This window comes from Pipistrellus kuhlii, unplaced genomic scaffold (assembly GCF_014108245.1).
Source record: "Pipistrellus kuhlii isolate mPipKuh1 unplaced genomic scaffold, mPipKuh1.p scaffold_m20_p_22, whole genome shotgun sequence".
Lineage (NCBI taxonomy): Eukaryota > Metazoa > Chordata > Mammalia > Chiroptera > Vespertilionidae > Pipistrellus > Pipistrellus kuhlii.
Window position 1 is genome coordinate 2188822 of NW_023425521.1, and position 16244 is coordinate 2205065.

General features: G+C 41.4%; 1 protein-coding gene across 17 annotated transcripts in view; it reads right to left on the minus strand.

Moving 5' to 3' along the window:
* Window positions 1-443: 443 nt before the first annotated feature.
* SPAG9 (sperm associated antigen 9) overlaps window positions 444-16244 on the minus strand; it is a 93278-nt gene continuing 77477 nt past the window's right edge. For 10 of the 17 annotated variants that reach the window (XM_036450765.2, XM_045586127.1, XM_045586125.1 and 7 more), the window contains 8 exons: window positions 15550-15617; window positions 13113-13261; window positions 11753-11924; window positions 9809-9922; window positions 7971-8009; window positions 6883-7059; window positions 4087-4236; window positions 444-3475 (listed from right to left, as the gene is read on the minus strand). In XM_036450765.2, the coding sequence (XP_036306658.1) occupies window positions 3360-3475; window positions 4087-4236; window positions 6883-7059; window positions 7971-8009; window positions 9809-9922; window positions 11753-11924; window positions 13113-13261; window positions 15550-15617 (985 nt within the window). In that variant the 3' untranslated portion in view covers window positions 444-3359. Of the gene's footprint in view, window positions 3476-4086; window positions 4237-6882; window positions 7060-7970; window positions 8010-9808; window positions 9923-10736; window positions 10917-11752; window positions 11925-13112; window positions 13262-15549; window positions 15618-16244 lie in introns of those variants that run through there. The other 7 variants (XM_036450767.2, XM_045586129.1, XM_045586128.1 and 4 more) reach the window with 2 other exon arrangements.

Here is a 16244-nt window from a genome sequence, read left to right on the forward strand (position 1 = left end):
GTCACGTCAGAAACTCCCATTTCTCATACACAAATGCACTGATTACTCCCAATACCACTGCACGGAACAGGGAGTCACAGTGCGCTACCATGTGATTTGTTTTATAATCATCCTTCCTTCCAGAATAAGCACACTGCTCACTGCACCTGCTCATTACTACTGAGTGATCCGGCAAATGGCATGCCATAGCATCACGTGTGGGGTGTTACTCAGCACACCCACATTTCTAGAAAGCCCTAGTGTCTATTACTCACGTCTCATGTGAACACGTGAGCTAGCAGGCGTGTCCTTCATGTATTCCCCATGGCTCACTCCAGCTAGTGCCAAATGGCGGCAGTCCCCCAGAAAGGACACGTTTAGGGAAGATTATCAGACTTCCAAATAAAAACCGAGTTCAGTCTCCTATGAAAGGCAAAAACCAACAAAATACACTGGACCACATACATGTTTCATATACATATTTATATATTTTTCATGTACAAAGTTACATTCCGAACCCCAGGGATTCCATAATAGAAATAAATACTGAAATAACTACATTGCTAAGCGAGCTTTTTGCTCATAGAAATGAAGCCTCAGCCTCCAGAGACAAAGTAGGACAAACTAGAACCCATTGTTTCAGATGATAGAGGCAAGTAAAATTGTGGATAAAATATCTAGGACAAAAAACAAATTGAGAACATAAAATGGTTAAAATATATCTTCAAATATCGAGAAATGTATGACATTGATAATAACAACTTAATTTTTTAAAGAGAAAGAAAAAGACATTTTGTGTTATAAAACAGCATAACCCTGTTAGAAAAGCATTTATGATTTCCACATTTCATTCTCTCTGCTCTTCCCATGTTACAAACATGATCAATGACGAAGAGCCCTAAATCTGGCTGAGTCCTTTGGTAACGGTCATAATACTCACAAGGAAATAAATTATCAATTCCACAGCATTTGCAAGACACGCGCTCTTTAGTAGAGTTAATATCCTATGACAACTGTTTTGCTTTGTTGTGTTTCTAAGGCAGCCATTGCAGAGGGCCTGTTCTCAATGCAGGAAGACCTTTACAAGACAGGAACCGAGCAACCGAGAGAGACACGTTAGCCTCTTCTATGCAAACGCACGTCACTGGAAAAGTTATGTGCTGCGTGTGTTATGCTCAAAACCTTGTACACTCTCAGTAAGCCGAAGCTATTCAGATATTCATTCCTATTTTAAATTTTAGATCCACAGGAATTTGAGAAAAATGCTCTCAAAACTGAGTTCCTAGAGAATATCCTCCCTTAGCCTCAGGGAGTTGGGCCTGCCTTTGCAGTAACGGAAGTGCCAGGCTGATGGGTGTGATTCGGCCATTCTTGTAGATCAGCAAGGGGCGATGACCGCTGTTCTGCCTCACATATAATCGAAGTTCACGAAGTTCAGCCTCATATATAACCGAAGTGTAATAGCATGAGGAAATTCTCGGAATCCCTTATTTCTTCCAACGGGTAATTTCTCTTTTTTTACACAGAGACCAACCCCAGGTACTCAAGCTTTTCTGCCCTTGACATGCAAGCTACAGGCAGTTCACACCAACTGCTTTGCTGCTTGTAAGAAGCTTACTTGTTAGCATTTTCTCCCCCAGTTACCACCTTGACCAAAGTGAACGCTACAAGAATATAAACCTGTTATTGGGGAGAGGGGGAGTCCTGGAAAAGTGGCCTAAGTCTCGGGGCCCTGAAGAGAAGTATGTAACTTAAGCAAGAACATGATCCTTTTAATACTGTTTTTACCAAGTTTTTTCTAGTCACACACAGTAGCCACAACCACAACCTTACTGTGTACACCAAGTGCTCACAGACACATGTGGCCAGTGGACCCAAAGGCCTCCTCCAGATCACTAGATGTCTGTATTTTACACTCCACCCTAATCATGTAGCAGACACTGGCATACTTTTACAACCGCCTTTACATGTCAGTTCAGAAAACAGTCACTGGTGACGAGACGGGCCTGTGTCCGCTTTCTTCTCTTCGATAGTCCTGGTCAGAGGTCGCTACCAACAGGTTTATGTTTTAGAAATAGCACTTACATTCATATTTAGCTTTGCTTAAAATAATGAGTAAAAAATAGTAAATCACACATTTTTCAAGAAGCTTGAGAGAAAAAAAACTGTAGCATAATTGTTCTTAAAAAAAACATATTTAACAGGGTAGACTCTGCTTTTTAAGTGGGCATCAAGGGTGAAAAGATGTGTGTCAACGTTCACTCCACAGGATCTTGGTTTGTCGTCTTGCCCTTTATCGTTTTCCTCTTCGACGATGGCCTTCTAATCTTGCAAGGGCATACAAGCTCAGATGTGTCATTTACACACAAATATCAAGTGCAAGCGGTTCTGTAGTTTTATACAGAACAGAAAAACGATGTTTCTAATCAAGTGCCTCTCTCAGTCCGTTAGGTCACATTCCATCACAACACAACTTTACTCCTAGTAACTGTCAGGGCAGCCCGAGAACAATCAGTAAACAGGTTCATTTTTTACATGAAAAAAAACTCAACCAGCTACCACCATCCTCTGATACAAGGAATCCAAAACAATTTCCTTTTTAAAACATCCTCTCACTGCTGATGCCTATCTTGTAAGCCTTCTTTCTAAGTACAAACTTTCAGACATATTATTAGTATGAAATGAGTGAAACTAGCCTCAAAAAAATTAGCATATTCAGAGAAGCAGGCCTCATAAACTTTAGAGCTCTAATAAGTCAGAAATAGGAAACATTTATTTAAATAGTGTAGTCTTAATTTCTTTAATATAAAACCCCCCCATCTGATGAAAACAAAGTTTTTATATATCATATAAACAAGATTTTTCAGACTTGAAAGTGAAAGTTAAGTAATGTACAGTTAGCTTTTAGCCCTCGTGGGACTTTTAGATAAATCCTGATAATCCACCCGATATTAATTTGTGTCAGTTTTATAATACATTGCGGGAAAACTTTACCACTGTACTCAATGGTACAGTTTCACTTATCAAGTGTTTCCATTAATTCCATTATTAGTGACAGCTAAAAAGTGACCCCATCAATTAAAGTGAGTGACATTCGCTGTGGCAGAATAAGCCACATCTGGATTGCTTTCTAGAATTCACCAGTTTGTAGAAAGTAAACACTCTTTGATTTGTTCATAACATACTGACACTGCCTATAACACTGGCGCAGTAACACAGCTAGTTCCTGTGTTCTTACAGGAAGAGGTTTATAATGCGAAGTAACGGGGAGATGCTCACACGTCGTGTGGCCAATCTTTCTCACAAAGAGCGCAGGAAGAAAGAGGAGGGAAGAACCATGCAGAGGCGACGGCGTGCCCGTCTCCCCGTGGCCCACGGGCTCACTCGCTGCCATACATCACTTGCCACACTATCAAGTGACTCCTTTCTGCTCTGGCGACAGACGGTTCAAGTGGAAGATCCTCTCCCAGAAGCTCTGATTCTCCACCTTCATCACCTGGTGGGTGGGGGATACGGAGACTGGAGTTAGGCTGAGCATGGCGGTGCAGGCCGCTGTCCATCAGGCATGCTGCAGTGTCAGGTGACCAGATTTTAACATTGGTAAAGCGGACACCATTGACCGGGGGAGGGGAGGTTCCTGATTAAAAATTTGGTCTATATGGAACTGTTCCCTGGCTTGTCGCGCATTCTTTCCAAAAATCGGGACTTTAAAACGCCGCAGGACATGGGACAAATAATTAAAAATTGGGACTGTCCCGCCAAAAGCGGGACGTCTGGTCACCTTATACTAAGTGGCCAGATTATTATGAGTTCAGAGATCATAATAATCTGATCACTTAGTGTATATTAAAAAAACAAAAACGACACAATCCAATTTCTGAATATAATTATCGATAGGTTGTTCAAAGCAAATACACTTTAGTATTAAAAAAAGTACAAAAAGGAAGGAAAGAAGAGTGGATGGAAGGAAAGATATAAGGAAGTGCTTTTCCAAGTAAAAAGTTCAAAGAAAAGCTCTTAGAAACAATTTAAAGTGGTTTCTGGTTTACTATGAAAAGCCAAGTCCCAGAGCCCAGTGGGATGTGAGCGCCCAGAACACGGACTTACCCATTCGAAAGTCGATGTAGCCCTCTCCGCCACTCATGACAAGCATGGACTTCAAGGGCGTCTGGCTGCCAGGCTCCTGTGCAGAGGGCCCTGCTTTGTCACCTGCCAGATCTGTGCCACTACCGCCACTCTGTGGGCCGACAACCTGACCTGTGTATATGGAACAGTGAATATTACTTACCACAGGGTGGAGTGGGGAACATTTTTTCTGAATATTTTCAGAAACTTGAACCAAAAAAGCAAGTATATCGTAATACAACCAAAGTACTGGGGATGCTAGAAGCCTCTGCATGATCAGAAAACATCTGGAGAGGTCTTAAGAGCCCAATAAATGAAGCCATCATGTACCAAACCAGACATAGGCCCAAAATTCAGCATTAAGTCTGTGTATAGCCAGGCTGGTCTTAGCAGCCTGCTTCAGACTTTTACAATCTACATCTCTTGATCTGAGAGACAGTGGAAAGGCCTCTCTCCTGAGAGGGCACATGTGTGCTTGTGTAAAAGACTAAAGAAAGTCTTCACCTTAAGCCTTGTGAGTTTGGGTATTCCTAATTAATATTTACATCTATTTCAAATCCACAGTTTTCCTTTCATGCTTAAGAAAGTATATCTTATATTTTAGATTATGCAAATAAAATTATTGGTAAATGTGTCATTTGCTCTAAAGTTTAAGTTCTAAGGTAGAACCCTGGAGCATGCAATGTATGGAGAGAAACCTTAAAAAATTATTCACACTATAATCTCTCTGACATCCTCTTAGAAAGCTCTGACTGCGGGGCATGTTGTTTTCTTGGAGAATCAGCTGTCCTTTGTTCCAAACTGCACAGACCATGCCTCTAGGACATAGCAGGACACAATCCTATGGAGTAACACACTTTTAAAAAGAAATATATGGTGAAGGTGGATAGGATAGTTTGCTTTATTCCAACAGTGTCTCATTCATGCATTACTCCATGATGCTCTGGAAGAAATCAGGCCTGCTAGAGAAAACTACCACAGAATGGTTAGTTCTGACACAGAAGCAAGAGCACAGAGGTATGATACCAGGGCCAACCTGAAGGTTTAATCCTTAGGGCCAACTGGTCAACAATGTTGCCAATTCTACTTCCAGATTTATACCCAGCAGGAATAGGGGGGAGAGAGGCAGAAAAGATCTAGAGGCCCATCAATAGAAGAATGGAGCACATTTATTCAGATATCAGAACCATAAACATAACAAATCTCAAAATGAGAAGTTGCGAAAAGCATATATTAACATAATATTTAAGTTAATTTCAAAACCACAAAAATACTATATATTGTTTATAGATATGCCAAATATAGTAAAAATCTAAAAACATGGGCGGGATAATGGTTACAGATGAAGAAAAAAGGGAATGGGACTAGAGGAATATAAAAGAGACTCGAAGGGGACTCTAAGGCATATTTTTCTTTCTTTTAGAAAGCAAGAAAACACTATTTCCAGCAGTTCCATTTCTAGGAACTTATCCTAAGGAAATAACTATACAAATACGAGATGCTGCAGGAAGCTCATTACTATGTTGCTAAGGACACTGAGTAACCAGAGTACCATGTGCCAGCCCTGCACTATGTTCGCTAATCACCTAATCGTTGGAACACCTGGGGGGGAAAGTGTGATGGTTAATTTTATGTGCCAACCTGGCTATGCTATGGTGCCAAGATATTTGGTCAAACTCCGGTCTAGATACTGCTGTGAAGGTATAGTTAACATTTAAGACAGTGGCCTCTGAGTAAAGAGATTACTCTCCACAAGGTTGGTGAGCTTCCTCTTAAATTGCTGATCTTGAGAAAAAGATAGTACCCCAAGGAAGAGGGAATTCTGTCTCTAGAATGCTTTGTACTGAAGCTGTAACTTTAACGCTTTTCTGGGTCTCCAATATGCCAGCTGCCCTGCAGATTTCAAATATATCCACCTTCATAACCACGAGCCAATTTCTTAAAATAAATAAAAATATTTACACTTCTCCTCTCTCCCCCCTCTTGCTCTTCTTTCTCTCACACCCCCTGTTGGTTCTGTTTCTTTGAAGAACCCTAGTTAATACACTAAAGCATTATGTCCGATGTGACTCAGTGAGTTGGTGTGGTCAAGTCATATTTAAAATCTGTCTAACTCTTAAACTAGCCTCTGAAGGGGGGAAATTCAAAACATGGACCCTGCTTACAGGTGGCAGAACGCTTTCCACTGGGCATTACATTTTCACCTTTCTTATTCAGGTGCACTTTACCATTCCCAAGCACTTTCATTGGTTTTCACAGTAAATGAGGCCAGCAAGGAGCAGATACTAAAATCATGTCCGTGTAAGATGAGGAAGCTAGTCTCAGAGGGTAAGCAACTTGCTCAAAGTGACAGGTGAGTGGCGAGGCGGAGGGCCCCGATGAGCTCCTAGTCCTCTGCTCTTGGCTGCAGCACTGATAAAGGTGCCGGAGCCCCTCCTCCCCGTCTTCCTGCACCGAGCCTGGTGACAGGGGCCTCTTTCCAGCCATCTCCTTTATTAGGCCAAGCCACTTTTGGTATTCTGTTCTGACAAAATAATACAACTGCTTTAAAGAGTAAGCAGGTTGGTTGCTTAAATAAAAACCAAGCAGTCTTTTTTTGGGGGATGAAGGAGATTCCAAATAGCCCTGCAGTGCTTTCTTCTTACCTCCACTGTAGAACTGTTCATATACATTAGTGAAATGATCTGTGATTCTAGTACTTAGCGTCTGGTCAGGTAGTGGGACGAAGGGACAAAAGAGACACTGACATACGCCCTCTCAGCAGGATGGCGGCCTCACCTGGGACTGCCACGAAGAATTTCACGGCGTCCCGATGCCCATGGAAGCACAGCTGAGCGTGCGCCATGGAGCAGTACGGGATGAACGTCCCTGGGGTCACTTTATCGCTGTTCTCATCACCGTACACGCGGATCACACTTCCAGGGCGATTTCCTGGTGCTCCTGAGGTTTTATTTGCTGCAACAGAAAAGCCAAATACCAACTATTTTCCCTAGAAAACCGTAATGATGCAAAAGGTTACTGGTTAATCCTTGTGACAGATATTATCTAAAAGCTACAGCCAGCTGAGGTAAAACAAAGGCAGCAATGCCAAATCAAGAAAAGCTGGAAGAGGAGAGAGAGCATGCCAGTTATTTTTAAGAACCTCAGTAAATGGAGCAGGGGATTTTGCCAGTCTAGCAATAACTAAGCTCACTTTTTCAACACATCTAGTAATTTTTAAAAAATCATTTTAGTTAACAAAAGAAAACATATTTGAATCTTAGGAATATGTTTTGTTTTGTTTTTATCCCTCATTTTAGAAAACTAACCAGTACATAGTTAAAAGTAAATGGGCATGTTTTAAAATAAAATTTTTGTAGTTTGTCTTCTAATTTTTCTCCTCCGTGGTAAGAACATCTCCCTTGAGGGAGTGGCGAAAAGCTGTGCTTAGAGGACCCACCCACTACCACAGTCACCTTTGCTGACACCAGACCAGTGATCTGCTGGATTGCTTTAGAATGACCAGACTCACAAAACATCCCCATTCCATGGCCAGTCAGTGAATGAAAGAAACGTAACTGGTAACAAGAGTAAACAATGTAGATTAATGACAGATTTAAGAGATGTTTCGTGTTTTTATTGGAAAGGAAAAAGTCTAAAAAGAAAGTTCAGCTGCAACAAAAGATGGTAACAGACTAAGCTGCTGAGCAGTTTGGTGGCCATGTGACAGACGTCAAAAACAAAAACAAAACACCTGCCGCGATGCAGTGACTGCAGTGGGTGACATTGAGAACATTCAGGAGGCATCTAGAGGGTGAGACGGCCTCACAGTGGCTATGGGGAGCCAGGAGGGAGAGTGGGGGGAGGGGGTCAGGATCCGCACTTACCCCTCAGCCCCAGTAAACGTCCCTGGTGGAGGATTACAGCTACAGCGAGAGGAGGAACGGGGACATGGAGAGGTGCATGACAGGGGAGAAGAGTTACTATAAGCCACTACTCTTGGCATCTCCTATCTGGTAACTCGGTGCCCGAATCGCCAACCAAATCCAACTTGGTATTATACCAAGTAACACTCAAAAGTTCTTAACCAAAGCTTCGCTCTACAATTTCTCTGCCCAAAAAATACAATTTGATTCACTGTGATTTTGTTTTTCTAAATCATAAAGCAATTGCAGTGATTCATAAGAACTTATTTAATGGGGAACATTTCCTAAATGCTATTATTTCCCCATTCTCATCAAGAAAGACTGTTCAAAATAACAGTGCTAAAATGGAACTCTCTTTTATAAGAGCTGAAATGAAATATCCTAGGATCTCTTAGGATATACGTGGTCTAAGCATGTAGATTTTATAAGTAACTGATTAAGAACTTAGGTTCTGCCGAAACCGGTTTGGCTCGGTCTGTGGACTGAAAGGTCCCGGGTTCGATTCCGGTCAAGGGCATGCACGTTGGTTGCGGGCACATCCCCGGTGGGGGTTGTGCAGGAGGCAGCTGATGTATGATTCTCTCTCATCGATGTTTCTAGCTCTCTATCCTTCTCCCTTCCTCCCTGTAAAAAATCAATAAAATATATTAAATATATAGAAACGTCAATGATGAGAGAAACATCGACCAGCTGCCTCCTGCACAACCCCCACCGGGGATGTGCCCGCAACCAACGTACATGCCCTTGACCGGAATCGAATCCGGGACCTTTCAGTCCACAGACCGACGCTCTACCGCTGAGCCAAACCAGTTTTGGCTCAATAAAATGTATTTAAAAAAAAGAAAAAAAGAAAAGAACTTAGGTTCTTTAAGGCTACAGATATACCACCTCCCAGCCCTCCTTTCTTTCCCTGAAAAAAAGGTAGGACCATTCTGAAGTGTTTCCTTATTAATTTATCTTATGGACTTATGGCACGTGTTTCCAAACCATTCCCTGCCTGTGAATTTTGCACAAAAAAAACACCACTTATTTAATGAATGATCAATGTAATGGGACATAATGAGAGAAACACACAATGTACATTTTGTTCACAAAAATAATGGAACATAATATAAAAAAACATACAATGTACATTTTGTTCACATTCTTTTCAAATACAGGACAGATGACTGTCTCCAACATAAGGAAGGACTTGCTGACCTCCTGAGAAACTTCCCCCATTACTTTTTCTAAATCAAACAGAATCTCCTAAAGCAACTGCCAGGGAGACATGAAAAACTAGAATGAATACTAGTAGTGTTTCTGGATACTAGTATAAAAAGCAGAAAGAAAAATGGACCCTGTCCTTTATTTAAGAGGAAACAAGCGCTGGCTAGTGTGGTTCAGTGGTTGGAGCGTCAGCTCACACCCCAAAGGGTGGCGGGTTCGATTCCCAGTCAAGGGCATTTACCTGGATTGCAGGTTTGATGCCTGTCCCCAGTCAGGGCTCGTGACGGAGGCAGCTAATTGATGTGTCTCACATCTATGTTTCTGTCTCTCCCCCTTCCTCTGTCTCTCTCTCTAAAGAAACAGGACTGTTTTTCCTGAATTGAGAAAAAGTGCCTCTCAGAATGAATTGTTACTTGCTGCAGTTCATAAGTTTTCATGGATAGAGTGAAGGAACAATAGTTAGATCTTTGCCACCAGCTCGATTTTCTGAATTACCACTGAGCTGCCAATACCAGAGCAATTCCTTCTGCCTGAATTCTGGACAGGACCGACCTGCCCTGTGACAGTGTGGGGAGTGACAATATACTTACTTTCTGTCAGCGGGATGGAGATAATGACACCGTTCCCCGTGCCCACCCACAAGCGATTGCAGGACACCATGAGAGCTGTGATCCTCACAAAGGAGAAGCCCAGTTTTCCGGTACCTGCACAGAGCGGGGACACTTCATTAAGAAGCTGGAGCAGATGATGTCTGAGATGCTGGGTCCCTCAGCATGGTAGGTGAATAGGAGAGAAAACTCTCTTTTGGCTTTACCACCTCTCTCACAGCTCATGCCTAACGGGACAGAAAACTCTAAACGTGGCTGCCATCACGTTGTCATTTAGAAGGAAGATACAGTGGGGCAGGAAATATGACACAGGATTTAATGAGGGAGCTGCAAAACCAAACCAAAACAAAAACCCTCAATAAAAACAGTGTTTACTAAATTGGGAAATTAAATGTCCTTCAAATTTATAAGCCAAAAGAGTTCTGGTTTATAAGCCTTATATTTCTTCGTGTAAATGAAAACAATTTTTGCGAACAAAACCTACACTCTTCTCATTCAATGGCAGTTTAGAAATTTTAGGAAACCATAGGCATATAATTTAGGGAGAATCAATGCACTTTGTTATTTCAAGAGAGTTTTTACAACTGACTTTATTTTCTGGGACTTGAGGGGCAAAATTATTAAACAGATAATGCATTTAAAACAAACAGCATTTAGTCACTCATATTCTACTTGTAAGAACTGAAGAGTATGATTACAGAATCATGTTGGGAATCTTAACTTTACTCAGAAATAGTCTTAGAATCTTCACAATCTAACGCTATTGTCAAAGTCCACCCCTGAAATTAGTCTGTGTCTCTGTGGACATGGGCCTGGTAGCATCAGGCTTTCTGAGGGCAAAGGCCCTAAAAAGGTTAAAAACCACTGGTGCAGCTCAGCCTCTCTCCACGAAGGAATCTTTATGAACGACATCTCTAACAGTCCCCGCTCTGCATTAGGAGCTGAGGTGCAGCAGGAAGCCCGCCAGAGCGGTCCCTGCCCTTCATGGCAGTTAGGGTCTGTGGGAGAGAGAGAGGCAGGGGACAGGAATTACCTAATACCAGTGCAACACAAATAATGAGGAGCCCACGAAGAAAAAGTATAAGATGACCTAAACCCATGGTGGACAAACTGCTGCTCGAGAGCCACATGCGGCTCTTTGGCCCCTTGAGTGTGGCTCTTCCACAAAATACCATGGCCTGGGCGAGTCTATTTTGAAGAAGTGGCGTTAGAAGAAGTTTAAGTTTAAAAAATGTGCTCTCAAAAGAAATTTCAATCGTTGTGCTGTTGATATTTGGCACCGTTGACTAATGAGTTTGCTGACCACTGGCCTAAGCCAAAGTGGGAGACAAGAAAAGGTCTCTTCTGGGTGTGATACCTAAGCAACGGTGTGAAGATCAATAAAAAGGGACCAAGAAGGACTTCTCAGTCAGACAATACAGTGCATGTGAGGCCTTGTTGAGTTTGAGTCATTGTGGTAGAACAGAGTGAGTGAGGAGAGTGGTCCAGCCACTTAAATTCCTCTGCTCATGCACTTCACCTAAAGGCAGTAATATTCTAAAAGTACGTGGGAGTGGGGATAATGCGTCCTGGTTGCTATACAGGGCACAGACTGGAGTGGGAAGAGGGAGCCCAGTGAGGAGGCTCAGGTGATCCAGGCAGGGAAGGATGGCCCTGGCCCACAGGGACAGGAGTAGAGATTCGAAGTAATTGCTTGAAGATATTTTGGAGGCAGACACTCCATCTACCCTGTGGGAGCTGTCAAGTCTGCCCCCAAAATATCTTGACAGCTCCCACAGGGTAGATGGAGTGTCTGCCTGATACCTTCAGTAATAAGAGCTCACTAACCTCAGGCAACTTATTCACTGGTTCTACCCAGCATATGAGAACATTTAAAAATAAAACACTTTATTTAACTGACAGAAATAAAATACTTTGGAGGCTTACCTAACATTTTGCTGACATAAGGTTCAATGTCCACATCCTGTAGATGTTGGTAAGTATGTGCATGGTAGAGACGGAGTGTGGAATCCAAACGGATGGAGACCCACACACCGTCACCTACCCACGCGAGCTGCCGCACCTGGCTCTCCTTCCTGGGGTGAGCATCAAATGATTTCTAGGAAAGATTGTGCAATCACATGTTACTTTTAATATGTAGGAGTGTGTGTTTAAAAACTGTGCTAATTTGCACAAAATTTGGAAGAATATATATTAAAAGAGGAGCCTAAATAGTGTTCATGAAACATGATCTGAGCTTTTATCCCAGACTTCAAAAGAAAAAGAAAAACCAAGAACTAAAGGACGCTGGATTTTAACGCTGTACAGGTCATAGGCTTAGGGAAGTGATACTGGCACATCCACGTTATGTGTCAGTGTTCAACAATAAGACTGAATTTGATCTCAAGATTTTGTTGGATTGCAGAGAAATTACATGAAGATCCTATTTATATAACTAAACATAAAGGAGCCTGCGTTGCTGTGTGTGTGTGTGTGTGTGTGTGTGTGTGTATATATATATATATATATATATGCACACATATACATATATCTGCATGTAAGAAACAGATCTGAAAAATAAAACCAAATAGTTAACTTTAGGACTTTTAGGTAAAGGACAAAGGGAGAAGGACACCTTCCACCTTAAAATTTTCCAGCTTTAAGTTGTCTTAAAAAAAAAAAAAAAAAGTTTAGCCAGCACCGGTTTGGCTCAGTGGATAGAGCGTCAGCCTGCGGACTGACCGGGTTCGATTCCGGTCAAGGGCATGCACCTTGGTTGCGGGCACATCCCCACTAGGGGGTGTGCAAGAGGCAGCTGGTCGATGATTCTCTCTCATCGACGTTTCTAACTCTCTATCCCTCTCCCTTCCTCTCTGTGAAAAATCAATAAAATATATTTTAAAAATAAATAAAAAAATAAAATCTATAAAAATCTTTAAAAAAAAAGTTTATATCTAGTTACAAAACTTTTTTTTTTTTTGGTTGCAAAACTTTTTTAAAGAAAGCAATGCTACAGATCCTCCTTCCCCTCTACCTGTACATAATTAAACAAATCCAGAACCATATATCCAAACACATATGCACTTATGGATACTCAGACACATTATTTCAACATTTGTGTTAATCTTCTTCCTTCAAAAAGAACTCAATACTTGCCATTCTCAGTCAAAAGTGAAAAGATGTCATCAATATATCATCAAAACACACAGATTGAGAAAATAGTTTCTAAAGAAGCTGAAAATAATTAATCTTACGACTCTTTAGGAAATAGAAATTCAGTAAGCAGAGAAAACATAGGTTAACTTGCCTCGATTTTCATGGCCTTTGGCTGAACCACATAGATTTTGTTCCGATAGCCACACCAGACTTTGTCATGTACCACAGTCATGCATCGGATGGAATGGTGAGGCCGTCCAAGATCTAACAAGTGATAGTTTGACAAATCCCACTGCCCATCTTTAAAATAAGAAATAGAGTACTAGTTAATATATACCACCTTTTACTAAATTTTAACACAAGAAACATTCTATCAGGGAGTATAATTAATTTTATTCATGAAGCACCCACAAATACCATGTATTAGTATATCCTTTATTTGCAGAAGCTGGATTCTTTTATTTTATAAACTACAAAGTTGGAAAGAGACCTCAAAGCTCATCTGGTCCAACCTACCACTCAATACCTGGTCCTCCCTCCATGCTCTTAACAATAGTGATGTGATAAATCAGTTATATACCTGTTTATAATAATACCAGAGGCTTGGTGCATGAATTCATGCACGGGTAGGTCTCCTTGGCCTGGCTGCAATCGGGACCAATCAGCCAGCCGGGGAGGACTGGGGAAGGTAGGCTGGCCACAGGAGGTTGGCTGTGGGAGTACACTGACCACCAGGGAGCAACTCCTGCGTTGAGCGTCTGCCCCCTGGTGCTCAGTGCATGCCATAGCAACCAGTTGACTGGTCATAAGGATCACTTATGTTTTTATATACAGTATATAGATTTTAAGAATGAGAAAAGATTAAAATTATTAGGGGACAACATATCTCACTCACTTGCATTCTAATATATTTTCTTGTGTAGAAGTCAAGGGCAACTTTAGGAATCATGTGTCCTATAATTTTAGTGATGACAGAATACAATTGAGAGCCAATGCTGGAAGCTTGCTCTGCTTGAACAATTTCAGTGAAAGAAAACACTGCCTCACAAAGCAGCTGTTCCATTTTCAGAAAGCTGTAACTGTCAGCAAAATACTTCCCATACCTGGCTAAAGTCTGCCTCCTCATATGTAATCTACCATTAGTCTAGTTTTGCCCAATGGAAACAGAATAAATCCAGTGCAGCTTCTGTTACTGATCCATGTCTTCTCCTTTCAAAACCAAGCCTTCTTGGCATATGTCTTTGGACCCTTCAGCCTAATTCCTCTTTATCCATCTCTGTCCATTTCATACTGTCTAGCTACCAGAGTGGAACCCTATTCTAATGTATATGAGATTTATGACGTTAACTAACTCATACTGAATTGGTAGTCAACCTTTAAGGAATTCCCACTCTACAGACAGGCCTCCTCCATCTTATTCTTTTGAACCCAAATGCAGAACTTGTCATTTCTTTCTTTCTTTCTTTTTCATTTATTAAATGTACTTTGCTTGTGATGCTCTGTCAATATAATTTTGGATTCAGTACACTAAAGCATTTAGGTTTTTTCCATAGGCTCTTCCACTTACTGAGTGACAAACACTCTGCCTCAGTTTCATCATCTATAAAATGAGGATGACAACAGAATCTTCCTCATAAGCTCTGGTGACGATTGCACTCAAAATCTGTAAAGAACCCGAACAAGGTAAAATAGAGGCCTTTCCTTCTTTTTGTTATGTGACTACATAAACCAGCTATCTCTAGGTGCCACCTAAGTACTCCCATAGACCTCACATTTCTCCAAGAGATAGTGGAAACACTATTCTAAAGGGGAAAAATATAAGTAACGTAACATGAAAATCACTAAACCTTATATAATTAAAAATTATTTTAAACTAGAGACTGGTGCACAAAATTTGTGCACTGGAGGGGAGGGGCGGTAGGAGGAGAGTCTCCTCAGCCTGGCCTGCGCCCTCTCACAGTCCAGGACTCCTCGCTCCTTACTGCCCGCCTGCTCACTGCTCCTTCCTTAGCACTGCCACAGAGGTGGAGAGGCTCCCGCCATTGCCACTATGACTACGCTCACCAGCTGTGAGCCTGGCTTCCCCTATGGAGCACACTGACCACCAAGGGGCAGCTCCTGCATTGAGTGTCTGCCCCCTGGTGGTCAGTGCGCATCACAGTGACTGGCCGTTCAATGTAATGGTCACTTAGACTTTTACTATATAGATACTTATCAAATGTAAGTAGATGCAAATTATTTTTTAAATACTGGACAAAGGAAAATTATCTTCTCACTAAATTTCTCCCAATTGATTAAGTACATGAATGAAAAACCAGCACCTCTGTATCACACTGTATAAGAGGACCATAAAATGTTAAAACTGCTTGCTCAGTATAGTAAATCTATTTCCACTGAGTTATACTATAAATGTATACCTCCAACCAGGCACTACATATTTACTGCTGTCACACATTGTTAGTATTCGGTTTAAGCCTTTATTCTTTCTCCTATTAAGCAACACTTCTTTAAAGCATAAAAAACCAATCTGTTCAAAAATGCTCTTGCAATGCAATGAGTGCACTTATTATCTATTCATAACAACTCACCAACTCCTCTGTGAAAGATAGCAAGGGTGCCATCAGCCAGGGCCACTAACACAATTCCTTTCACGTGTCTGCAAACAGGAAAGAGGATTTCAGAGCTCTCCATGAGGGATACAGAAGGGACCACACGATACTGAACTAGTTCAGAGGCTCTCAGAGGGCCAGTACATGATAAATGAGGAGCTCACATCAGAAGCTAAATGAACACCCCCTCTTCTTCATTGAAAGAACTGTGCTCTAAAAATGTCACTGAACTAGATAAACAGCATATGTGGTGACCCAGATGTTCACGAGGGGGCACAAACGCCTCTTCTCATCACAGACTGTGGACAAAATGTCCAGACCAGATTCACACCTCGAGTAGAACTAACAGAGGCAGCTCTGTCACTAGAAACAAACTGATTTTTTATAGTCAACACATAGAAAGGACTAGCAAAAGCCTTACTCAACATATTCACAGAGTATAAACAATATTCTGAAACAAATCTATATTCATAGGTGTTAACTGGTTTCTCCCCCAGAGCACTAGAGAACTCATAGCATGGTGAGGATCAACCTGGCATGTTTTTCTATTTTATTTTCTAGTTTCATCTCATTCAACTTCTCTAATTCTATAAAGAAGGTAAAAATAATCTGGATATTGATTTAGTCATGAAATACATGTTAGCTTTAATAGCCTTATAATCTAGTTTAAACCA